At 45.5% G+C, this 27,116-nt stretch overlaps 1 protein-coding gene across 1 annotated transcript; it reads left to right on the forward strand.

The window, feature by feature from the left end:
- The first annotated feature begins 830 nt into the window (after window positions 1-830).
- On the forward strand, window positions 831-26,457 carry LOC117890600 (calcitonin gene-related peptide type 1 receptor). The gene is given in 11 exon segments (XM_034795539.1): window positions 831-1,602; window positions 17,217-17,404; window positions 17,491-17,619; window positions 20,020-20,126; window positions 20,212-20,303; window positions 21,561-21,687; window positions 21,748-21,974; window positions 22,099-22,275; window positions 22,566-22,689; window positions 25,524-25,652; window positions 25,942-26,457. Coding segments are annotated over 10 exon segments (1,773 nt in total). The 5' UTR covers window positions 831-1,602; window positions 17,217-17,256; the 3' UTR covers window positions 26,455-26,457.
- The last annotated feature ends 659 nt before the right edge of the window (window positions 26,458-27,116 follow it).

Below are 27,116 nucleotides of genomic sequence, written 5' to 3' on the forward strand. Positions count from 1 at the left end.
TGTAATGCTAAGAGTAAGGGCAACAGTCCAATACTCTAATTGAATACTCGAGTGTGTAAAATTAAATAAAACACACTTTATAAACATTTAAATGAATCTCGGGGTAAAATCTCTTGGTATACATTTATGGATCTAAGTGTAATTATTACAGTTTCAGTGCTTTATCCTCAGAAAAGCTTTTGTGACTGCAGCGACAACAGAACGGCCAACAGCCAAGGCCGACTGTGTAGCTTCGGTAGCTTCAGCCATGCTAAGCACCAGGACAGGCTTTCATCGGACAGGAAGAGCTTTGTAAGCTTTCTAAGCTTGCCGAAGGATTCAAAACGTAAACAGAAAGACAAACCTTTCAACCTGCCCGACCATCAACAGGTGTTTGCTGTACTTTGTTACTCTTCATGGTACCAAATTCCAAAGTACTTGGCAGAGTACATCCCCCCCTTTTTGATGGCTTCGCCCAACTACTAGTTTTGCTGATAGTCTAAATTTAGAATTTAAATTCAAAATTTGGCAGCGATTGTGAAGCTGAAGATTTATGAGCGGCGCCAACCTACAAGTGCAACAATCAAACACGAGCGACCAAGAAACCCACAAGAGCAATCCCAATCCCGCTTATCAGCTGCGACCGTTCTGTAATCAGCAATCAAACGCAACGCAACATGTCGCGAGCAACATCGGCGAGCGACGACCCAGCACCCAGTGGCGAATGCGACAGAGCGGAAAGCTCTGCAAAAGCTCCTGCTCCTCCATGGCGAACGAACGCCTTACAGCTGTGGGCTGCTGCTGCTGTGTGCCTTCTGCCTTCGTACCAGTTGTTGCCACTGGGTGGCAGTGGCAACATGCTCGCTGGCAACATAGTTGGGGCCGGCTTCTGCTGTGTGTGGCATGCGGATTTCAGTTGAAATTCAACTGCCGCGCACTCAGAACGCTCCACGGGCTCATCTGGCCGGGCCGGGGCACATCTTCCGACCACCGCGAAGTGCAAGTGCGAGTGCGCGAAAGCAAAGGAACGCGAACGCGAAATTAAATTGCACATTAAAATTAAATGGGAACACAATAAAAAGTTTCCCTCGCACCCGAAGAGGCCGAACGTGTTTATGATTTGCCCTCCCGCTCGACGCTGCAGGGGCAGGTTATCAGTTATCCGTTCGGGCGCGCGTTTCCGAGTTGCTTAAATGCCAATTTAGGTGGCACGGGGCAAGGCATTTAATCAACTCAAGTCAAGTCAAGTCCCCCTCCGGCTTCAGTGCCGCTTGTGACACAAAAGAGCGCCCTGAGCCTCAACGCTGGCGAAGACGAAGACTCGCTGGGAAAGTCCTTGGCATACCTTCACTCCATTCAGGGAGCAGCTCTGCAGAACTCCGCACACACACATTCACGGAATTCCCAGTGAAAACATTGCCATAAATTATCAACTAATTCAATTAACTGCTGACAACGACAACGAGCGGCGCTTGGCTGCAGTCAGGAAAAGGACCAGGACCAGGACCAGCAATAGGACCTAGAACCTAGAACCTAGAATCTAGGACCAGCACTGCAACGCCGCAGGGCATGCGTCAAGTTGCTTAGAAGAATTTCCACCCACCCAGCAAGAGACGAGCCCCCTTTTTGGTAAGTTGCCTCACAATGGAACCCACACACAAACCTCCACATGCAGCCGGGGGCAGGGGGAAAGTGGGTGGAGTGGGTTGAAGTGTAGGCAACCGGAAATTATGAGTCTTTTGTTTGACTTCGGTGTCGCCTGCCGGCCTTGCCTCTCCACGTCCTGGGTGAGAAAAGAATGAATGGAACGCCATCATTCTTCAGACTTCATTCTTTATTCTTCATCGTTCAACTTGAAGACTTACATATTCCCTATGCCAATGCCTGGATGCCGAGATGCCTTGGCCATTATGCAAATCTCGATTTGAGGCTGGAAATGCTCAAAGGATTTAGTTTGGGGCCAGCCAATCAATTCAGTGTGTAAATTGGCTTTGTTTGTGGGGTGGGAAAAGGGCATGGGGGGGACTGCTCTCGGGGAGCAGCAGCTGCATAAATCAATGCCCAAATTCCTTTGATTTCATTTCGATTGTGATTTGCAACTCGACAACGCCCCGGTCCACGCCCACTCCCCACTCCCCAGTAGACGCTGACGCACGTTGCAAGGCCATAAATATTGGGGATCGGTGGAAGTGTCTTTAATTGTTGTGCGCGCACAATCGATGATTTCATGGCAGAGCACAGCACGACGCGACACTATCATCATTTTGCGATGATCATGATATATCTGCCGCCATTTGTCACTCCTGTAACAGGTTGAGCCAGCGCAGTGGCCAAAGCAAACAATTTGCCATCAGCCAGTCAGCCAGCCAACAGTCAGCCGAATTTGCCATTTGCCATTAGCCACTAGCCGCATTTGTGGCGCCAAACTGCATGGGTACATGGGTACAGCTACTTGGATGTCATCCCGCAGATAGAAGCGCATATATGTATGTACTCCCAGTGGGCAGAAGTGGGTTTACTTTCAGTTGAAACAATAAATTCTGCCCCAGCGCTATCTCTCATCCAGAAAAATGCACGCGAAAACTACTTTTGACGTATCTGCATCAGCTTTTGTGTACGGCAAATGCATTTAAATGTAAATATATTCCAATGTTTGGCTTCCAACGGGTTGGAAAAAGTAAATATTATCCGAGATAATATACGTACAGTCCGTATAAAAGCATCTGTGCTACGTCTTTGCGTGAGTGGCTGACGCTGGAGGATAATAATAATAAATCATGACTCTCGAGTTGGCCATTCAGGAAGTATCTGATTCTTATTCTATGTCTTTACAGTCTTCTTTTATTGAGATATGGTTTACAGTTGTGCGAGATAAACAACTCATTTGCTTAGCAATTTGACAACACCCATTCGCACTTGTAAAATATTTAAGGAGTGGGCAAAGAACAAAGGGAATGCGATTATCAAATACGAATTTCATTTGCCTATTCGAGCATGAAGAAATTTATCAGAAAAGGGCAGAGTCAAAACAAATACACCCGCATATAAAATTTAAATTCGATTGTTAAATGCAAATAACTTGCTTTGATTTCAACAAAAATTAATTAACGAAAATTGAATAGAATAATTGCCAAGCAGCTCTACTACAGAATAGACCTCTATAAATAACAAGTATGAACCTAAAATCATAGCAGAATTGTATACAAATTCTATATACAATAATTGTTCTAATCAATCTGGTTCATCAGCCTGCTCTTCATTTTAAATTAAATAAAAGTTGTAATACAAAGGCGCCGGCAATCGGTCCCAATGCCCCGAAATACCCCCATCAAATGTGGCAATCCACATTGATTGGCATTTCCTATGGATGCTGCCTCAGATCTCCTGCCTCTCCAATTAATTTGCTGTCAGAATCGTTCAACAACTTCATTTCATAATAGACAATCAAACGCGTACGCATATGGATTTGGCGTAGCTCATCTCTTCCCTCGTCGCCGGGGCAGTGTTTATTGTATTAAACATTTTCAAATTAATTGCAATTTTGAGCTATTTTTGTCGGGAATAGCCACACATTAAAAACGAAAATCGCAATTTTCCTCAAAAGCCTAAAGCGCTGAATGAATTTTCCCCACATCAGCGAGAGCGCAAAAAGCTGAAAAATAATCTAAACAATAGAAAAAAGACTCGCGCTGATTGAACTGCTCAGTGCACAATTTCAATCAGTTTTTCAATTAATTTTCATTATGCTCGTGATGCTTAGATTCGCAGATGATTATTGGGATGTGGCTGGGGATGGGGATCAACATTGTTAGTGGCAGTTGAGCCGGGGCTGAGGCCAGGGCCACAGCTGTCCATAGGCATGGCAGGAGAATTAAAACAAATTGTTATTGGACATCATAAAGAATTACAATGCAGGAAAATCGCTGCCAAGACAGCAGAACAGAGCAGACCAGCCAGGCCAGGCCTGGTGTATTCTTCGCGTGTGCTACACGACACGCCGACGTGACTCACACAGCAAGTGGTAGGAGGGGGGACGGGGCAGCGGCGTGCAACAGTTGCGTCCATCAGTGACAAAGCCAAAACAAACAAGCTACACAGCTTACTGGATGTGGCACTTGGATGGGCATGGATGGCATGGGCCTTTACCAGACCAGCCCAGAGTGTGTGCGGGTTCAATTAACGTTCCGAAGACATGGCCAACATCTTGTGCTCAGGGCGGCTCCGAGGCAGTGGACCCGAACCGGCATAGCCACTGGCCACTGGCGGCAGCAGTGGATTTTACCTTTAAAGGCAGCAGCTGCCAGTCCATCCACCATCCATCCATCCAGCCAGCCAGCCATCCATCCAACCATCGATGCCATCCCGTCGGCAATCGGCAACTGGCAGAAAAAGTTGTTAATTGGAACTTAACAATCACTAAAAGCGTCTAATGGAATAGATGAGATGCGTGCCGTGCCGTGGCCCACTGTGCCCAGCTACCCGTTTACCCACTCAGCCACCACGTCTTTATCTGCCAGCAAATGTAGAAATTAAGTTTCGCCTGGCCAGATGGACAGATGGAAAGGCTATCCACTGGGCCCGTCAGTATCGTTTACGTGCCACTGCCGCTGCTGTTGCTGCCACTTCTTCTGCTGCTGCAGAAACAATCAACATTTACTTATTTGTCTGCTGGCTAAACATTTCAAAGCGAAGCAGCAGCAGCAGCAGCATCTGCTTGTTGCCAGATAGCGGTGGCTTGTCATGACCATTCCTGGATCCCTTTGCAGAGTCGTGATTCTCCCTGCCCGGCTGGCCCGCGGCATTCTTGTGGCAGCATTTAGTCGTGGGGCCATCGTTTCTTCAAGGAATTATTGGGGCAACTTCAAGAAATAGTTTCTGTCTCTTTTTCTTGTTGCCTGCATCTCTATCGCAGTGTCTGTCTTTGCCTCTTCTTAGACAGCGGTTGACAGGCTAACGAGGCGAAGGCTGTGTGTGTCTTTTTTGGCAGGGGTCTGCGGGTGACAGTTCCCGTTTGCCGCACAGCTCCTTTGTGCCCCTGTCAACGCTAATGAATCATCACAGACGCCAAAGTCCCTGGACAGGTGCTCATGAGCGACGTGTGTGTCTCTTTGATAAGCCACCGAGCTCAAAACAGCGCACAGCCACACCGCAGAGCATGTGGCATGTGGCATGTGGCATGGGGCCACACTCTGTTCAGCTTAATTTGCAATGCTGCAACGTTAATCAATTGCAACGTTGTCACACAGCGGGAATCGCTGCAACGCCGCCGCCTGTCATGGCCAGGGAGTATGCCATAAATTAACGAGGCAGCTGGCAGCGTGCAGCGTGCCGCATGCCGCCTGCCACGAAAACAAGTGCTGGACATGGGTCGTGGCATGGCCAGGGACACCTGTTGGTGGCCACTTCCGTTTTGCCTTCACTTCTTGTTACTTTTGCTTTGCTGTTTGCCGTTTGCCTTCCTGTGCTTATGATTTGCAGCATCTTTTAGCAGCAAACACCGATATGCTCTTTAGATAAGGCAAAGAGGGAACGTTCTCTGGATACTTGAGCAGCCACTCCCATGAATCTCGCACAAATTGCCATGCTCATGCTCTCGGCCGAGCCTCCTTTGCGTTGCTCAAACACTTGTCAGACACTTGTTACCATTAGCCGGCAACACGAAGCCTACGACGGAGCGTCGGAGCGGGCCCCAGTTGCAAATGAAGCCAGGCGAGACATGTGCCCTCAAATAAATTTGTCAATTTGACTTAGCCAGTCCCCACCCACACACACGCACACACGCGCACCCACCATATCAACACCGGAAGTCGCTTGTCAAACACTTTTCAGCATTTTTGGCCAAAAGTGTTGACAGGCGCGCATCAAAATGTCATTTAAAATCGTAAATAGAAGACGTCGCGCCCTCGATGTACGCCGTATTCAGTGCCGCACACAGCCTGCCACAAAGCCACAAAATAGTTCGGCATTAGAAATTTCTATTAAATCGTTTGCTGCCGCAGACGTTGATGAACGGAGAAGGCAAACTCAAACTTTGCCCTTGCATAAAATCAAAATTGTGTGACAACTTTATGTGGGTTTCGAAGCGATTACTCATCAGGTTAGTTGCAGATTGCAGATAGATTGTGTCGAAAAGAACGATTAGGGGAGACATTTACCTTTATGCAGGCTCGGCTAGGGATAATCTCTTATTTTTTGTGCTTAGTTCAACTACCATAAAAATATATAAAGGGAGATCAATCAAAAGCAGTCATGGCCATGGCCACGGTCTCATAATTCCCAAAGAGTAGACAACTTCCATGAATCCCATTTGTGCGATCGTAAATCTAGACTCAAGACACTGTCAATCTGCCAAGTTCGTGGGTGACTTTGATGCCTTTTTGTTGCTGCATATTTTAATGCAATCATCGACTGGGCTGAGGGGTCTGGTCTGTGCGCTGTCTGGGGCCTTCTCTTTGTATTCTAATGGGGAAACCAGGTTAGCGGTTTCCTCCTAGGCTGCCTGGCACGCCGCGTATGCGTAATATTTATGTTTCTGCCGCTGCTGTTGTCGCTGCTGTCGCTGTGGGCTTGTGGCTGCCCCAGCCGCACATGTGGCAACGTTCCAACTTCAACAGAAGCATCACATGGCATAAATAAACAAATTTCTCTTGTGGTACGTTGGCGGCGTGCCGAGCCTCGCCTGCAACATGGAAATTGCATTAGAATTTGACGACGGCACCCACGCGGCCCATGTCCTCCCGCGCTGCAGCAAGTCGCAGCTCTGCCCCCATTTGTGCGTACTCGTAATGAGCAATTAAAAAGTGCCATAACTTAATTAAAGATTCTGCAAACGGAAAGGGGCAACGAAAAGGGAAAGGCAGCGGCTACGTGCCACTCAAGCGAACTGTGGCATGCCCGAGTGTCCATCTGCAAAGTGTTTGTCCAAATTGTCGCCTCTGCCTTGGCTGCTTCCCTGTATTTGTTTTGCGTGTTGCTTATTGGGCTGTTTAACGGGGCACGCCCCATTCTTTGACAACAGCCAATTACTTGTTCTCGGGTGCGGGGAAAACTTTTAGCAACAAATGCTGCCACCTTAATTAGGGACACATTTGCACGAAATTCCCTTTCAATTAGAGACAGATTTTCTGTGGCGGGAGTGCCATTTGGTGTGTTCTGCGGCATGGAAACAAGCAGTCGCTTGCCACAAAACCAGAGCGGCATGAAGGAGGATTAAGGCGGCCAAAGGTCACGAGAGGACAGGACAGGACAGGACAGGCCAGGGCCAGCTGCACACTTAATGTGCTTTAAAGCCCTTTGCTGTCCTGCCACTTGGTAAATCCTGGCTAATGAGCATCGGGTGGCGTAAATAATGCAGAATGTTTCATAAATCGACCTTAAGGCGGCGCACAGACAAACGAAATAAACTATTGCTCCCAGTTCTGCTGTCATTCCGGTTCTTGCTGCTGCTCCCTCGTGGAAGTGGTTTCCGTTTAACAAGTGTCCACCTTCGCAGGGCTATCTCAAGTGAGTGGCAGCCAGAGTGGCAGACAAACAGACAGTCGGGCGACACACTTATCCATTTATGGATATGGCTATCGATTTCCGAGCCGCAGGACATTGCCTCGCGGGCATTCTTAAGCCAGAAACTAATTTAAGTTATCAGATTTCGTGGCGTTGCCCCGCTTCAGTTTGTCTTTGTGCTGAGAACCAATCAAGGAAGAAGGCTGGCCATTAAATCCTTTGCCTTTCGACTTTGGGGCCAGTTGATTAAGTATGCATAAACAGCAATTATGCCGCCCCAGAGCCACGCCCGCGTAATTTATGCTAAGTTATGGCGTATTATATCTATTGCCGGACAGGCACACTTCTTGTTCTCCTTGTGGATAAAAGACCCGCGCAACAAAAGCCGAAAAATATACAGCGAAAATCCATACCCAAGTCCGGGCAAATGAAAAATGCTTTATGAAGCAGCCAACTCCTTGAGTCGCGCTTTTGTTGGCTTTTCTCACGTTTTATCCCCTTCATTATGTTTTTTTGTGCGGCTACCAAATTGCAGGTAATTAAGGCACCGCCACAAGGCATTACCTAGAATGGGGAATAGGTTGAGAGGGGAAAGCATAATTCACTGTCTGAAAATTCATTTCGGCATTTCGTTTCCCTTTCGCACAACCCTCCACCCACCCACTGGTTCTTTGGTTCTTCCTTCTCCTGTTCTTCGTCGCTTCTCGAGGGTTTTGTTTGCCCACTCAGCGCTGCCTCCGCTTAAGCCAAATTGAGTGCGAATTGTGAGGCACTTCCTCAGTTCATGTCTAATTGAGTAGCGACTGAATGCTCTTCTGTGGTGCTCCATTACACAATGCACTAAAATATTCCTCTTGGAACGACAATTTCTGTTTTGAGTCGGACAAACTATCTCCTAAATGGAGACTCTAGACGGCGTCTCCCTGTGGCATAAACCACACAAAAATTGTTTTGTCTGGGAGCGCATGTTGCATTTGGTTAGCATTTATTTATTGTTGCATGCAGCATGGCAGCATGGCAGCCAGGCAAACACAATCAGGGAGGGGCCATCGCTCCAGCTAGTCGTGGCATGACCCACGCAGAGACAGAGAGCGAGTGGAATAATTTCCATAATTTGCTAAATGCTCCAAGAGGAAATCCCTCTGTGTCTGGCTCCATGTGAGCAGTGATTTGTGCGGCACCCACTGGCCCAGAGTGAGAGATAACTTTTGGGCAAGTTTATTGAATAATCTGTCAGTGGTCGGTCGGTCGGTTGGTTGGCCAACTTTGACTGCGGCGATAAAATTGCGGCAACATCATTTTAATTGGCTTCGAGGCGTACAATCAAAGGCAGTTGCCGATAACACACGAAGCCCAAAGGCTTCCAGCAGTTCCTTTGAAACTGACTTGCTCTCAAGTCTGCAGCTGTAGTCTGTGACCGAAAAGGCGAATCAGATAAGCACTAAATGACAAGAACACAATGTGGCCCGAAGGGAGTGGCTGGCTGGCCGGCCGGCAAACGGGCCCCAGGCACCAAGCGCACGCATGCTCGCCCTGTAATGGCATTCTGATAGCATCTGACAGATACATTTGTGGTAAGCCAACACACAAACAAACAGAATCATTTGTTTGGCACGCAGATTCATGCTCATGCTCGTGCTCATGTCGCCGTTGTCAACCGAAGCCTAATTAAATGTCGGGCCGGGCATCAAGAGTGTTTACCAGACTCGATGTTCGAGGCAGAAAAACTGCACTATAACTGAATTAATTAGCCCAATAAGTTCAACTTCATTAGCAGCTCGGCATCCAGCATCTGGAGCATCTTTGGCCAACTAAAGCGAGTTTCCACTAACAACAAAAGTTGCCAACTGTCGGGAAAAGTTTATTATCTGACACATTGGCTAGGGAGGGGGGCAGTGAGGCTAAAGATAAAGCAAAATAAAAGAAATAAACCGAAGAGCGAATAAGGAGCGCAACAAGTTTGGACTTGGCACGTGCCACTGCCGCTCCTTAGTTGTTTCTGTGGCTCTAAGATACATTTAATTAATGTTTGATACCGCACAGAGCGCGGACAGACTAATTCCAGCTATCTGCGATTGACGCAGTTCGTTTTCCCGCCATTGATTCTGATTAGATTCAGCTCGAAACATTGGCCGATAGTTTGCCCCCGGAACAATGCCAACAAATTCCGATCGGTTGGCCACCACTTCACTTGGACACTGGGGCCGCTCCAAACTTTTGTGATTTTAATTAAAAACTTTGCTCTGACAAGAAGAAATTACAACGGGAGTTGTGTAAACTTCGAGTGCGTGGCACTGCCTAGTCTTTAATCGTTTTGGGTGTCGTCTTTTCCCCTAGTTACAATTACGCTACATCAAATGGCAATAAATTACAAATAAATAAATTCAAATCGGACAACAAAAGCCCATGGAAATGTTCGGAGCAAATCGCTCTGACCCGCACCGCGAACTTTGCCTTTGCCTTTGTCCGAGCTGGGCGCAAACTTTCTCGAACTGCGAGCAGCCCAAACAAACTCACACACAAAGTTACAGCTGGGGCATGCTCTGAGAATTGTTGAGCCACGACGGCGACTATTGTTCGACCATTTCGCCTGCGAGGGGGGACCACCCGAGGAGGTGTAGATGTCATACACACAACAAAGGCCGCAGGAGTACATGCTCGGAGAGGCAGCAATTGAAATAGCAACTGCCACAAAGGCAGACAAGAAACAACACTTGTAGTTGCAGCAGACAGAACAGCAACAATAACAGCAACAATAACAGAAACAACCACGAAAATATTTCTGAGAAAACAATAACAGAAGAAGAAACTCCGCCAAACGGAATCTTCGTGGTCATCGCAGTACATCGGCAAACACTTATTTTTGTGTCTCTGTATGTATGCTTATCAGTTCGAATTGTTTTACATGAAAAACAGAAGCAGCAGAAGAAACTGTAGTTACGAGTATTGATTTAGAAACAAAAGAAGTCTGCCCCCAAAGCACTAATGAACGAAGATACCAATCGCAAATGCAATAGAAAAGGCTAAAGAAAACAGCAGAAACAGCAGCAACAGAAACAACAAAAGAATCGACAACAACAAGCGGGAATTTCCATATGAAAGGCGCAACAATTGTCTGAAGGCAAAAGAAAATTGCAAATGAAATGGAATATGAAAATCAAACTGCCTTTCCCCACGCCACCGCCTCAACGCCATTCACATTAGAACGGATGACTGGCTGACAGGCAGAGGTGGAGGTGGAGGAACTCTGAATGGATATAGAAATTGAAAGATGGACAAGGTGACGCTTGGGGCGGGAGGTGGCAAGACAATTCGACGATGGGCGTGCGCCGTGTCATGCCTTTGGACCGGGCTTAGTCAATTGTAAACACATTTTAAACAAAACTCAGCGAAACGTGCACAAAATTGAAGATATGAAAAGTGAAAAGTACCAGGCAGCAGCAGCAGCAGCAGCAGCGCACAGCCAATTTGTGTTGCCAATATTCTGGTATTCCACGTACAAGGAGAAGTGAAGGCTCTGACGAGAGCAATGTTATTGATATGAATTAGGCTCGACTCGGGCCCCGCCCGGAAGGAAGTGAAAGTGCGTGAGCAGACCAAATAATTCCATGCTGGCTGCTGCGTGCCTTGAAAGCAATAATTCAACGCCTAATTTGTACATTTTTCTCGCTGGAGGAGCGGGCAGAGGGAAAATCTGAAGTGGCTTTTGAAATAATTGAGCTGCGGCATCAATGGGAAATCATAAATAAGAATTAACACTCGCAAAAGTGTAAATCAAGAGTGCCAGATAAACCAGCTAATTGGGATTTGTGGAGAAACGTGAACAAAACTCCTTTCAGAATAATTCTTACCAATATGTTTCGATATATTACACAAATAACGAACTAAGCTTGCAGTTTCCATAAATTAAACCATGTTTAACCAAAACTGTCCATGGGCATGGGCCATAATTCAATGCGAAATTAAATTACAATCAATGCAAATAAATTGGTATCCGGTGGAATATTTCTTCCTGTTACACGAGGGTTTTCCATGCATTCTGCTAATTGCTGCCTTTTCGGTGTAGTTTCAGGCACATGTCTGCAATAAGATTTATAGATGTTTTAGAATACTCTTGCAAATTGGAAAGCATGGGGTTTTACACACCAACTAACTTGAAATGGTCCAAGGGCACTCCTTTGGAGTTCATTGGGGCAGAGTAATGGCTTCGGCTTCAACACAATGGATTGGCTGGTTTCTTGTTTCGTTTTGTTTTGTTTTTAATTAAACCCGGCTTACTCTTCACCACTCCCCACTCTCTAATTGGTGTACCAAATATTTGGGCAAAGTCTTATATCCTGGCAACAAAGAGGGAAAACAGGAAATAATCAAATTCTGCGTTAGGCACGCCTCGAATGAAATTATTGTTGGAATTATTTGGAGAGCCTGGTGCCAGACCAGGCAGCATAAAAGAAATTTCCCCCAGCACGAGCAAAAGTTGCTGAAATCAAAGTACATAAGAAGAAACAACAAATAGGCGCTGTTAAAATACACCAAAATTCTCATTTTTCTCGTTTTCTTTTGGGGGCCAAAAATGACAAAGTTAAATAAAGGCAAAGAGGGGAGTGTGGTGGCTGCGGGGCTGCGGGGCTGTAGCTGTGGTGTTTTCATTGCTTGTTGCCACGACTGTCACACTTTGAAAAGGATCCAGTGCACGAAATGTGCCTTTGAGCAGCTACTCGTATTGTAATACCCATTCAGAGGTATCATGATTTTGTCCACATCACTGGACATCTATTCTTCGGTATAACTTGTGCTCAAAACTAGCCAAAGTCCAGCCAAAAATGAGTTCCATGAGAAACTTAGATCTGCAGGGTATCTACTGCTTCGAAGCTTACAGCTGGACATGTGTGTGTGTCTGGCTTCTGGCTTCGGTAAGCACATCTGAGTAGACCGCAAGACGTTCCTTAAAGAACAAATAACAAACAGCAAACAGTCCATTCCCCCTCTGCCCCTCTGCGTTCTACTGCCCCAGAAATATGCAAATTTTGCATGCGAACAAATTGTGCAATTGTTGCTGAGAGGCAACGAGAACGAGGCATTTAACACGTGTGGCACGTATTTCATTTTAGAGACTACTGCCCCTGCACCGGCACGAGCCAGGATGAGGCGAGTCTTACATTTTGCCGAGCAGCCACGGACCTTGGGCCTGGGCAACGCGAGCAACGAGAGCAGGACAAAGGTCGGCTGGTGGTTAAGGGGTTTTGGGGTTTCTGGGGGAGAAAGATGAACATGCCACCATCAGGAGGCTCATAAAGACAAAGCAAGAATGTGCCACAAAGCCCCAGTACCAGACCGAGGCCCAGACTAGGGCAATGCGGAGCTCGGGGCTTTTAAACTTCATTTTCCCGACTGACTAAGTTAATGCCTCATCTCTTTTTTTTTTGGTGGGGTCTTTGTGTGGCCGGTTTTATAAATTATTCCAATCCATTAGGACTCGGCTTTCACGCTGTTTTGAATCTGGAGGCGAGTGGAAAGTGTGCGTAAAATATATATACATGCAAACCGCTTGTAGCAGTAATCTGCAACAACATTTTTATGGCTCTCGCCAGCTATTAGATGCTGCTCACTCACGCATACTAATACGCACCAAGATATGTATGTGCCACACACAGATACACTCACCCATGCAAGCGCATAAAGGCCACTGCAAATTCCAACACAAGGCACCCAGCCCAGCCCTGTCTGCTGAGCCACTCTCTATTTACAGTTTGTATTTATTTGAAATATGAGCTACTTCCCAGTGCACTCAGTAGATAAATCATCAGAAAACTCTCCTAAATCGTACCCCAGGCGACTGTCGGTCGGGCAACAAAAGATTCTCGTTTATGAATGATGCAGAAAGATACATTCCTCGGACCACGAATGGACTCGAAACAGAGAATGACAAAATGCGATTTGAATAAAAGTCGAAAAGATTCAATCAAGGGTCAAACGAACTGAATACGTTTATAAATTGTGAATCTCTTCCTGGGAGAGATGAATGGCAAATGTTGTTGGGAGATCAAATCGCTTCTAAGTAACAATTTTAAAGTCGGAATTAGTTGGAAGTGATTCAAGATGTAACACTGCACATACATAAAACCATTTTATTCGTTCTTCAGTTACTTTGCACTTACTTCCATAATCCCATTGCTACATTTATTTTGTATTTAACTCACTCAACGCTGAATCTTAAGGAAATCTGTATTTATTGTGTTGCTTTTATATTCAATTGAAATCCTTTTTGCCATGAGCCAATAAGTCAATTTTATTTCCCAACATCCATCAAACGGAACGTGTTAATCCAGTTTTATTTTCTTTGCCAACCTTTGGACTCTTTCGAATAATGAATAAATTACGGTTGGTAAAAACAGTTTCACGGACTCCAATGCGTACCTTAATCGAGGAGACTCCCATTTATAAGGCCACCTGCCGACTCCTGCATTAATTCGCAACAGAAACAGAAATTGGAATCCCATCGACCGCGCCCTATATTCCGTTTTCAACAAAGGCTGCAAAAATCAGAAAACGTTTCAACGAATATCCAACTGTTTGTGGGACAGAGTGGGCGGCAGTGGCAGTGGGAGCCACTACAAAAATATTTTTTCAGACAGATGCCGGCATTGGCAATATTTTTTAAAAAATACTAAAAGCTCTCTGGCCAGATTGGAAAGAGAGAGAGAGAGCGAGCCACTAGAAGAAATTCGGTCGAAATGCCATTTAAAGCGATTTCAACGCCAACTCTTTAGGCATACCAAATTTTGATTTATGTTCTATTTGTCTGCTTTCATGGGCCACTTTGAAAGGGGAACGGTCTTGGCCATGGCCCCAGCACTTCTTTCAAATCAATAATTAATGCCGTTGTTGTTTGTTTAAAAACGGCCAACAGAAATCAAAGAGAAATTTGAGCATAAATCAAGGCGAGAGCCAGAAGAGCTCTCCTCAAAAGGGAAGTGTAGATATGTGAATGCCGCAGGCTTCGGCAACATGATTTATGTTCCCAATAAATTGTTGAACAAAAAAAAGTAATACGACTACTAGTGTAAAAGGCTTTCAACATTTAGTTCAGCATGAATAGAGAGGGATGCGATATGCTCCTATTCGGCACTCGGTTCCGTGCCGCTGAGCTCTGAGCTTCGATTCAGCTCTCTGTTTGACCTGACAGCCAACGAATTGGAAATCAGCGAGCAAACATTTCATTACTCATACGTCGTGTGGGTTCGCTCAAAGAGGAAAACCCATTCTGTGGTTTGGGTGAGGGAAAACATTGTGACATATGCAGTTGCCACAATTTCGCTTGGCTTCGTTTTTTAATACACAACCGATGACGACGATCCGTCAAGAGCGAAAACATTTTCCGAACAGATTTTTTCACCATGCGTCCGCGGTCCACGCCACTTCACAGCGCTGAGTGCTAAAATAGATGCCGCAACGCATGTAACAGTGTACCACAGACACACACACACACACACACACACACACACACACGCACACTACGGTAAAATACATTTTCCCGAGTTTTACGAGTCTGCCGCTGCACCCCCGCTCCATGGTTTTCTGTTTTTATTGCAGTTTCCTCGCGTTCGCTTTTATCAAATGCAATTTACGGATTCCCTCGCATCGGACATTAGCGCGTGGGTTCGAAGTCGAGTCAAGCTTACTTAACGCACCACAGCTGCTTTCACCCATCCCTATTCTGTGTCCCCTATTTTTCGCCTATGGCACTTTCCGCACGTTTTTTTTATTGCTAATTTCTGTTATTGCCAACGTTTTGCGTGAGTTTCGCGCATTGTCGTAAAATATTTTTATGGTCACAGTAGGGCGCCCGAGCACCCACGCCCACACCTACGCCAACACTCCCAAATGTAGGAGAAATCTTAAGCTGGCTAGAAAGTATGCTACGAAATCCTGCCACATTCGACGCACTTTTCCATCAAAATACGCCAAGAAGTTATTGGATTTCCTGCTGTCAGTTGAACAATTAGGTTTTCCCCACTAACTATTTGCCATGCCAATCACTCGGAAGAAATCGCTCACTCATTGGAGCACTGGAACACTGGGCCAGGTCAATGGCTCAGGTCGCATGGCATCGTTAAATATAAGTGGCCCCGTGCCCTTGCCCGCTCTTTCATCATCATGTTTTATGGGTACAGCCAGTTAATAACCAAATTTGTCTGCTCAGCTTTGGCGTTAAACTTAAAATACCTTCAGATGGGTGAAGCCCAAACAGAACTGTGGAACACCGAACAACAGAGCAGGGCAGCGCAGCGTTGAGTGATGCGATGCGATTTCATGTAATTTGTGTAATAAATATAAAACTCTTATTATTTATCTCCTGTGTCAGAACGGCCCAGGGCGGGGGAAGGAAGTGGGGGCAAAACTTGTGTGGCAGCTGTCATAAAAATGCTCTTCGATCGATGGCAGCGAAAGTGTTGTGCACACACAGAATGCATTCAGTCGCTCCCCTCCTTTGGCACTTGAACAATTTGCAATTTCGAGTTTTATGTATGTTGTTCGCTCAGTAAACGGTACTCTAGATGTACAGTTGTCGCTTCTGATTTTAAGTGCAGTCAGCAATTTGCCTAAACGATAAGATTACAGTCCGTGTGAGTGGAGGAGTGAATGCTTTTTGGGGACCCAATTGAGTGTCTCTTGCTGCTGCTGCTGCTCGTCCTATCATCTAGACACGCTTGATTGCTGCTGGGACTCCGCTGGGCACTTCTCCCCCCACTCGAAATCGAACATCTCTACTACAAGAGAATGCTGGGATCTGGCCATCCGTTTGGTTTGGCCATTGTTTGTTTCAGCCTGAGTGCATACCGATTCCTGCAGCAGCAGCAGCCGCAGCCGGCCCTCCTCCCGTTGAACAAATGTTTCCCGTTCCGCTCAAGTGAATGTTGGCACAAGCCCCCCTGCCAACCGCCCTTTGCTTTGCATTTAAACTGCACAAAAACAATGCAGCGGCTAGGAGAAAGCCTTTACAGATCCACTGCTGCATTTGTTGGTTTTCGAGTGACAATCAAAATATTTGTAATCTTTTACAGTGGGGATTGTAATGATGCTGAACAGGTGTGTTTGAGTTCAAGCTATATAGATGGAGAGATAAATAGAATCCAATAAGGATCAACCTCCGGCCAGCTCTGTCCGTGGCTCCTGGTTTCAAATTGCTAATAATTTTAATAATTGCAATAATTGCTGGTTGAATAAATGTAGATTGCCCGACAGCCATCTAAATAATTAAAAACTCAGAAAAAAAAAAAGACAAAACTGTTAGGCGAACAAATTAAAAGTGCGCAGACAATTAAACAGTGCGTTACGGCACTTTAAGTCAATCTTTACCGTCAATAAAAACTAGTTCATTGGATAAATGGAAAGTGGAATACTTTTCCACTTGGTTTTACCTTTTCCTTGGTGTCTCTGGAAACACAAACAAAAGAAAGACGCGCCAGTATGGTATGCCTGAAAGTAAGAACAAATACAATCGAGGAATAGTAATTGTTTCCCCACTTTAAGGATCAACTTATATGCTTGTGCCACACTGTAGTTTAGCAACTACCAGCAGCAGATGGAAAACCAATTAAGTTGCGATTCAAACGAAATGCAAAACGCAAAATTGTGTATGAGGGCGGGTGGCACAACCACAGCCATTTTGTTGGAAACATTTATGAGCTTTTCAAAAGCAATTTGATGGACTCGTGTAACACACATATTCACAACTTTTCAGCCGACGCAACTCCAGTTGAATGCAGCCAAGTCATGAGTGAGCAAAGCAGAAACAACAGCAGCAGCAGCATTGGCAGCACGGCAGCGATTGCTGAAAGTGTAGCAGAAAGCGGCCCGGACTTTGATGCACTTCGCGCCGCCTGCAATGCCCGCCTCAATGGCAGTGGCAGCCATCTGTTGGGTGAGTATTTTAAACTGCAATTTTCATGTTCATTATTCATGAGTAATTTTAAACTGAACATTCCTCCGTGCCCTGCGATGGCTCAGGACCCAGCCCAGAGCCCGGACCTTTCTGTCCAGGTACCTTTGATGGCTGGCTTTGCTGGCCGGATACGGCCGCCGGCACTTCCGCCTACGAGCTCTGCCCCGACTTCATCACGGGCTTCGATCCAACACGTAAGTAGAGCCAACAAAGCGGACCGAACGGTTGGTTGTTTATTAAGTTCCACAAAGGAACATCCGTTTTGGGGTCAGCTCGAGGATCTGCATATGACAGGGAAGAAAAAAAAATTCGAAAACCGAAAACCGAAAGCCGAAACTGCCGACGGAAATTTGTTTGCACAAGCAGGAGAATGAGCTCCAGTGGAGTGGGAGACACGGCAGCCCTCTAATTGGCTTCGAACCTGAGCTCTGCTCCACATCCTTCCTTCCAGGACACAGCTCAGCCTCATCCCCAGATTCTTAAATATGAATAAAACAGAATGCGAATTTATGTACATACATATATATACGCTCCCAGCCAGGCCAAATCAATTGGAAAGTTGTTATGTTTGTGCTTTGATTTCGTGTGTCGTATGGCAGCATAATGTCTGGCTGGAGGATGCTTAGCCTCGGCTCCTGGGGCCACTAAATAATCCAAAGAGCAGGAGCAGAATGCTAAAATGTTTTCGCCTTATTTGCCAGCCGAATAAACATGAATCTCAGAGGGCTTTCAGTTATGTTTCTGTCGCTTCTAAGCGGAGCTGAAGTCGAGTCGAGCAACTGAGAGAAATTTAAATTAGTGTCAGCTTTAAATACTTTTTGCTACTCTTTAATGCTGAGCAAATAAAAATGTGTTGATCCCCGATGAGACAACATAATTTTTAGAGAAAAGTCCCATTCGAAAGAATAGTTTTGTCAACTCATTGCTGAGCCATCAGAGGCAGCTCCGAGTGGGCAGATCATATCTGCCTGTCTGTTTAATAGTTAATTAGCAAATGAGTGCCTCATGAATCATTGAGGCGCTTTCAAACGGATAGCTCTCGACACAACAACAAATTAATTATGCACACATTATGCATGGCCAAATGGCTCGGTAATTAGCTCGCAAATTACAAACAAACAAATCGAAAAATAGTAAAAGAAATGAAAAGGCCACAAAATTAACTTGAATGATGAATATATGAAATTATGCATAAATATCTGAAGCAATTTATGAGAATAAATCATTCGCCGTGCGCTGCATGTAATTTTGCATTTATCGCGACTCTGCAATATGGGGCAAGCGAACAACATGCGACATGCCACACTTCCACGCACACACAACCAGCACCCACGCCACACAGCACCCCCCACTGTGGCCGTGACCAGGACAACACTAAAATAGCAAAAGTTGAATGACTTTTTTTGTGGCTGTATCAAAAAACAATGGATGGGAAGGGCAGGGAGGGACACTGAAAGAAGCCAGCCAAAGGCCAAGAGGCAGAGGGTAGGGAAAGTGCCACTTTCCCTGCTACATTTAGCCTGTGTGGTTGCCCTGCCCCAACCTGACGCTCTGCCACGCCTTCCGGGGTCGCCGCCAGCTCGTACAAGATTATGTGCTCTGGCACTGCGTCGCCATTAACTTTTATGGCACTTCCGGTCGACGGATGTCGATGTGGTGCTGCGCTTAGCCAAACCGAGCCGAGCCGAGCGGAGCTGAGCTGAGCCGTGTTCTATGGCAGCGGCTACTTATCTGCCACACGGAACGGAGCATATACGTGATTTTCAACGTCTGCGTGCGTGACAACTGGCCATAAATGAGCTCGTCTAAAGATCAGCACGTCTGAAACAAAGCGAACAAAATAGCGACAGAAAAGACAGACATTCCTTTCTGGAACTTCACTTCTTTCCGCTTCCCACAACAAGTGGCATTGGAAGTGGCCATCGAACAGCAAATAAAATTCCACAAGCTATGATAAAAAGTTTCTGTTACAAAATTGTTGAATTGAAACATTTCCATTCAACAAATATAACAAAATCCTTTTCAATTTACTCAGTGCTGGTCATAATCCTTAAAATCAATTGCATTGCGGTCTGCCAGCGTGGTGTCAAAGGCCACAAAAATAATAATTAATAACACACATTTGGTGCACAGAGAGAAGAGCAGTGGGAGGTTGCACCGAGAGTGGTGACATAAATATGCAAAAAGTATATTTAAATATTTTTCATATTTAAAATAAATTACAAAAAATATATATTCTGTAAATTTATTGAGCTTCATTGAACAGAACACCAAAATATTAAATTAAAAGCTGGTTGTGCCACTTTTCTCCGAGTGTACATGTGATGCATTGACCTTACAATCCCTCAAATGTGTAAACAAAATCCCTGACAGCCTGCACTATTTATCCAAGACTTAATCATAGAATCGTAAACAGTTGTGGATTGCAAATATATTTCCTGCTGAATGCATTGCGTGGGCGACAGCTTTTATAAATTACTTTGAGCAGAGCTTAGGAAGTTGCATTATTTTGTGAAAAATGAGGCAGGTCTGCTGTCGATACAGATAGATAATTTTTCAGTTAAAATTAACTCTTTGACGTTTCTCTCTGGCAGGATATGCGCACAAGGAGTGTGGCAGCGATGGGGAATGGTTTAAGCATCCGCTGAACAACAAGACCTGGTCAAACTACACGACCTGCGTGAATCTCGATGACCTGGAGGTGAGTTTCATTCACTTGATTTACTGCCAGCAAATTGATAAATCAGCAAAATGCACTATCCTTTGCCCTCTCCCTCCTTTCACAGTGGAAACACAACGTCAACCTGATCTATGAGGTCGGCTACGGCATTTCTCTGCTGGCCATCCTGCTCTCGCTGGCCATTCTCGGATACTTCAAGTAAGTAAGCCAAAGTTCATCCTTCCAGCAAACCTCCTTCATGTTTGACTTTGGCACCAACCTAAATGGCACAGCATGGAAAACCACTCAGGGCTAATGAAGTACTGCTGCCAGTACTCCTTCCCGTTGCCGTTGTCATTGCCGTTTCCGGTTATGGCATGACTGAGCGCCGCACAAAAAATGTTGCTGTAATGGCAAACAAATGCGCCAATGACTTAGTCAACTGTGAGCCCGAAGCTGTGGCCCCTGTCGCAAAATGTTCATTGCAGTCACTTAAAACGGAATAATTGGTGTCGGAAATGAGAAAATACTTCGTCTTCTTCTGCCGCGTTCGCACTCGCCCCATTCTGTCTGTGAGTCCATCCAGCTGGATTGTGTCTACTTCAAGCAGGATATCGATTAATTTCCCAGTGTCTGCAGCACAATTAGTGCGCTTGGTGTGTTTATCATCAGCTCTCTCAGCTATACAGATAGTACTCAGTACAGACAGAAATGAAGATGAAAATACAAAAGAGGACAGCCTGAGGACCCACTGGCTAAAAGTGTTTGAAATTGAGTGTCAAAGGAAAGTGACGTGTAGGAACTTTGGCTGCCCCTAAAATGTGACAATTAAAAGTTAATTCAGAAGCCACGACCCGCACACACACGGAGATCCAAACTTTAATGAATAAGAGCTCAGGAATTTCAATTAAAAATTTGTAGGGAAATCAATGGATTGAAAGAATAAATCGGAGATCTAACAATTGCAGGATAATAAAAGTTTGGCCTAAGCTTCAATAAACTCTTTTGGACAGACCATTTCAGTAGGATTAGTTTTGCAGTCAGAAGAAAAATAAAACCAAAATAAAATGAAATAAAACCTTTCCACTAGCCTGAGGTGCGGATGCTGTCAAGAAAGAGTTTCTTTACCCATATGAGAGTTTAATTTGTGCCATGACCTTTTACTGGGCAGAAAGAAAATGGTATTTAAGTGCTGCCTGACCGCAAGATGACATTTGTATTGGGCAGTTGTGAATACATTTTTTTGTTGGCTGGAAGCTGTATTTGAACTTTGCTTTTAGGTCCCTCTTCAGTCCTAGCAGGCAAAATTCTAAACGAGTTTCTCGAAATGCATGCCAACAACGAAGTTGATGGGGGATAAAAGTTGCATTTTGGGCCAATATCCAATTCCTATTCCAATTCCAGTGGAATAACAATCGATGCAGATGCCGTTGCCAAATGCTGATCTATGCAAATTGTTGTATTTTCGTTACACAGAACCCTGAAGTGCGCCCGCATCACGCTGCACATGAATCTGTTTGCCTCGTTTGCGGCCAACAACTCGTTGTGGCTGCTCTGGTATCTGATGGTAATGCCCAACACGGAGCTCCTGCAGGATAGTCCGGTAAGAATCCAGCGTTCCCCTGCTATTGTGTGAATACTAACCGTTTTGGCTTTTACCCAGGCTCGCTGCGTGGCTCTGCACATCAATCTGCACTACTTCCTGCTGACCAACTACTCGTGGATGCTGTGCGAGGGCTTCTATCTGCACACAGTGCTGGTGTCAGCGTTCATTTCCGAGAAGCGGCTTGTCAAATGGCTGATCGCCTTTGGCTGGGGCTCGCCGGCCGTCGTCATATTCGTCTACAGCATGGCCCGTGGTCTGGGCGGCTCAGCCGACCAGAAGATACAGTAAGTGATTGAATGATGCTGCGAATCGCTCATCCTGCTGTGGATAGGCCCGCCCGTTCCATGTGCAGATGATTTGATAATTGAATCGCATTTGCAATTCCATAACTCAGCGACTCTCTTGCAGCTGCTGGATGAGCCCCACCGACTACGACAACATTCTGGTGGTGCCCGTTTGCATATCGATGTTCCTCAATCTGCTGTTCCTGTGCAACATTGTCCGCGTGGTGCTGCTCAAGCTGAACGCCCCGGCCAGCATCCAGGGCAGCTGCGGCCCATCGCGGACAGTGCTTCAGGCGTTTCGGTATGTTTTTTTGCTCTTTCTTCCTTTTTTTTTTTTGAGTAGCGCGGAAAACAAAGCGCGAAAACTCGACTCCACCCCGACTCTCCACTGGCCCCTCGAGGCATATGCGTAATTATATTTTCTTTCACTTTTTGTATTTACCCAGAGCCTGTCAGCTCTGCTCTCTGCTCTCTTATTGCTTATTCGTTTTGCACTTGGAAGTTTTACCTCATTTTACATTTTAAATTACGCATACGCCGCGTTGCCTTGCATGCTAATACAATCGCTCTTTTTCCTTTGTGCTCGTGCAGGGCCACGCTGCTACTTGTCCCGCTGCTTGGCCTCCAGTATATCGTCACCCCGTTTCGTCCTGCGCCGGGACATCCCTGGGAGAATACATACGAAATCATCTCCGCGTTTACAGCCTCATTCCAAGTAAGTAAAATGTTTTCCCATTCCGGTTTCCGGCTGCTTTTGTTTTTCTGGCATTCTTAAAAATGATTTTACGACCGAGAGTTTAAGCCAAGAAGTTGTGTTCGTTCAGCTCGAGGGTTTCCATGGATCGGCGAGTCCATGGCCGCAGCCAAAGATAGGGAATGCAAATAAGCCAACTCTGGCATGGCTTCGGGGCAGGAATTACTAATATGCCAAGACCCCGGCTCATTAGAGGAGGGGACTGAAAATCAATGGGGCAACAGCACACAGCATATGGAAATACGCAGATTCCTCCTTTGGCATTTTCATAAGCTGCAGCTTATTAAATTTCTCTCGCAGATATTGGGACATCCTGCTGCGGTGCGCCGTTTCCTGCCAGCAAAAAAACGCGTATGAAATGCATTCCCCAATGGATCGCAGAGCACTTAATATCGATTAACCTTAAAGAGCACCAGACAGAGCAGCTTTGGGTCAGCTCTCTGATAAAAATGTTTGCCTCATTAGTCGAGTCCACGGACTGCATTTACCCCGCAATTTCAGCTGCAAATATTTGCACAGGCAAGGAGCTCAACTCATTCCGAACATCAAAAGGGGGAACTTTCAGAACGTTATCCGCTGGACTTATGGCCACAAGTGAAACGAATAGCAAAAGGAAAAAGCTTTGATTGCCATGAAACCCAGCATGAGAGTCCTCTCTATACGCTTGTATTTAAGAGAAGAATTTATACATTTATCATAATCTACTGCTTGTTCAATAGAGTCTAGCTCGAATTTAAATAGGTGAAATATTGATCAATAACTATTTGAGGTGAAGAACTGCTTCCCAGGGGCTACGCACAAAACTTGCAATAATCCAAACAAGACTACAAACTCAAGCTCTATCGTGGCAATCCTAGTGGCAAATGCTGTATTCAAGACCCTGCAACATTGTAATCTAAAAGCTCGCTGCAACAACAGATAAACCGAGGCGAGCAAACAATCAAATTGCTTTTGGTGTGCCATTGACTCTTAAACAAAAGCACTCCATTCGCATTGGCATTAAAATAAATTCCTCCTAAGCTACAGTTGCGTTGTTTTTTCAAGAGCCAACAAAAATGTCACATCTGCCTGAGCCGCTTTTGTCAATGTCAATCGATGGTTGTCTGGCACAAGCTTCCGCTCAGAAAGTTGACATTTTAAAGTCAGTTTGTGATTGGCTTTACCGCCCACCACTCACATTTCTGTTTTGGCTTATTTTCTGTTTCATGCTCCGCTCCGTGTGTATATTTACTTGGCAGATTGCAAAGTTGTACTCGCTGCGCGGTGAGGTTGCATATAATTTGGATTTATTGTGGCAGACCCGCTGTACGAATGCTCCAAGTCGTAAAAGACTTTGCACAAGTTTTAAGCTCCGTAAAGAATACCAAAATAATTTCAGATTGCAACTGCGGTTGGTAAAGAGGGGGGCCACAGCCGAGGGGAGTGCAAAACCCAGCAGATTCTTGGCCAAAACTGAAAATTGTTTATGTACGTACGCTTATTTATTTATGTAACTATTTTTGTGTGGCCGCACAGCGGAGTAGAGCGAAGGGAAAACTCGCTGCACTTGGCATTTTGTCAGTTTCAGAACATTTTCCCTGCACTTTCCACCCTCAAGCCCAACCATTCCCCTTGCCTTAAGCTGCCCTCATCTATTGGCGAGAGCTCCGGCGACAGCTTTGGGACATTTTTCCAACTAACAGATGTGCAGACAAAAACACATTTAACTTAAATTGAATTAAATACTTCCGTCTGGCAGGAAGAAAACAACCAACCAGCAAACAGCATTTGTCAGCAAAAATCATCATAAAACATGGTCCCAAGTTTCCGGGCTACAGCTGGAATTTGGCCGGACAAATGTTTCTACTTTGCTAATTGGTTTAGTTGTAAAAGTATTAAGACACTTTCTGCCTTAGTATCTCATTGCCAAAACTGAACATTTTGTCTATTCATGAGTGCACATTGAAAGCTTTAGGAAATATGCCAAGTTCCATCTAGGGTCTAACTGTCAAATAAAATATCAAAATATGTGCCTTTGTGCAATAATCTATCTTTTTATTTGCACAGAATTTATGGCAACGTTTTAAAATTTGATATTTTTGAGCAACAATTAAAGTTGTACCCCAAAAGGGGAAATATAGGAATTCCAATTGGGCCATAAATGCCAAAAATAAAGGTAAAATGACATATTTCTTGATACTTTTTAATAGGACTTTTGGGACTTATACCCTAAGAGTCTTTTCTGTTAAAGGTAAAATTCCGTGACGAATGCAAAAATGCCAGAATTCGCAGAAGGGCCACACAAAATTCCACTTGAAGTCTAAGTAACTGCAAAGAACCTCAATGCAAAATGATGAAAGCCAGCAAAAGTACGAGTATTCTTCGATGTGGGAGTGTGGAGCGTAGAGCAATTTGGAAGCCTTGGAGTGAATGGGCAACTGCGGCTGATTGAGTCTATGATGGGTCCTCGTGAGTAGTGGCAATCAAAGGAAGCCCCAGGCAGAAGTGCGAACAAGAAATCTTGACAGTAGTCCATGCACGTACCCGAGCCGCAACATTAAACATTTACATAAGTATACATGGACACATATGTCTATGGGTATGTGTGGAACCATTGAGACGTAGAGTGGAAAAAGACAAATGGCAAGCCCACGAACAAACAGGCTGCTGTCTGACAGGCGAAATGAATATTGAGCCAGGCAGGCAGAATATGTAGAGGGGAATACGAAATTGTATTATTGTATATTGCATTAGAGGACCATCTGCCAGCTGTCCCTAACTATAGCTGCTGCTCTCTTTTTTCTGTGTCCTTGCAGGGTCTGTGCGTGGCCACGCTCTTCTGCTTCTTCAACGGGGAGGTGATTGCCCAGGTGAAGCGCAAGTGGCGGATGCTGTGCTTCAGCAATCGACCGCGGACCAACTCCTACACAGCCACTCAGGTCTCGGTAAGATTTATACTAAAAGCTTGTCACGCTTTGTTTTTACCCTCTTCCAAACTCAGCATATTAATTTTGTCCCACGGGTTACGGCGCGTATGAGTAATGCACACAGACATCAAACACACAATTAATCACCTCACTCAACTGCAGAATATTGGCTATTAACCTTTGAATGATGCAAAATAATCGCATGCAAAATATACAAAGATAAAGATAGATACACCGAAACCAAACGCACCGTTGCCACCACCTGCCAACCACCATGATAGCAAATTCTCAGTTCTTTTGATTGTAGTTCGTGCGCTGCGGTCCGCCCCTGCCCGGCGAGGAGAAGGTATGACTAAAGGACCTGTCGGCCAAGCGACGCGCCTCCTCGGCACCACACCATCAGAGCCAGCACCAGAGCCACAACCAGAACCAACACCAGTCGCAGGAGCAGAGAGCTCGCAGCCAGAGCATGACGGCCAGCCGGAGCCTCCTCGAGGGTTGGCGCAACAAAATTCCCTTCCGGCAGCATCGCCGCCAAACTATTGACAACTCGCGCCAGCAGCAGCCCCTGATGGAGGAGCGGGATGCAGCCTCCTGTGTGGCTGCGGCACCGTCTCCGGCCGCGGATGCAGTGCTCGTGGCAGGCGGCGAGGCAGATGTCGCAAGCAGAATGCCGACACTGATGACAACCATAGCGGAAGATGCAGCGGAGCAGCCAGCAGGAGAGACATGCCCTGCCCCGAGTGCCACTGGCATTGTCATTGTCCGCATGGAGGGAGCAGCAGGAAGCCATAAGCAGATGGCAGATGAGGCGCTTTAAGTGTAACCCCCCCAAACACCATCCCACACCACCCCACCCCACCACGTGCAGGTCACACAACATCTCATAGTTTATAAGCAGCTGAAAGAAAAACCAAATCATCCGAGACGACTACCGCTGAAATGAATTTCGACACGAGGGCAGGTGCAACTGTCACCCCGCCCACCAACTAGCATCCCCCCAAGTACCCAAAGTACCTCAGTTAAGTTTACAGTTTGTTGCTCCCTTCCCCCACATTTTCCCCTGAGGGGAGGCAGAGAGGGAGAAATTGATTTCAGCTTAGTCAAGCGATGGACAAAGTGCAGACATATGATAAAATATTTATTGTACGAGTATTTATGCGTGTTAGAATTTACGTGGATATCAAATATCATTGTTGTCTTAAGTGTTAAGTGTTAAGTGTCTCACCACTCCACCCACCCGCCTCTCTCCTCCCCCCCTCTATCTCTCTCTGTGGTAAGCTGAGCTTTCTGGCAATCGCTTTTAGTGTGCTGCATGTAATTGCGCAATAATTAAATAAAATAAAAATTTTGAACTATGTGTATCTATGCCAAAAAACAAGAAAACCAAAACACAAACCTTTGTATCCTTTGTATTATTTTAACAATTAGTCAACTTTTGTCAGAAAGCGATTCCTAATGCTTATTTAATGAATTTGAAGT

This window comes from Drosophila subobscura, chromosome E, assembly GCF_008121235.1.
Source record: "Drosophila subobscura isolate 14011-0131.10 chromosome E, UCBerk_Dsub_1.0, whole genome shotgun sequence".
In the NCBI taxonomy this organism is placed as follows: domain Eukaryota; kingdom Metazoa; phylum Arthropoda; class Insecta; order Diptera; family Drosophilidae; genus Drosophila; species Drosophila subobscura.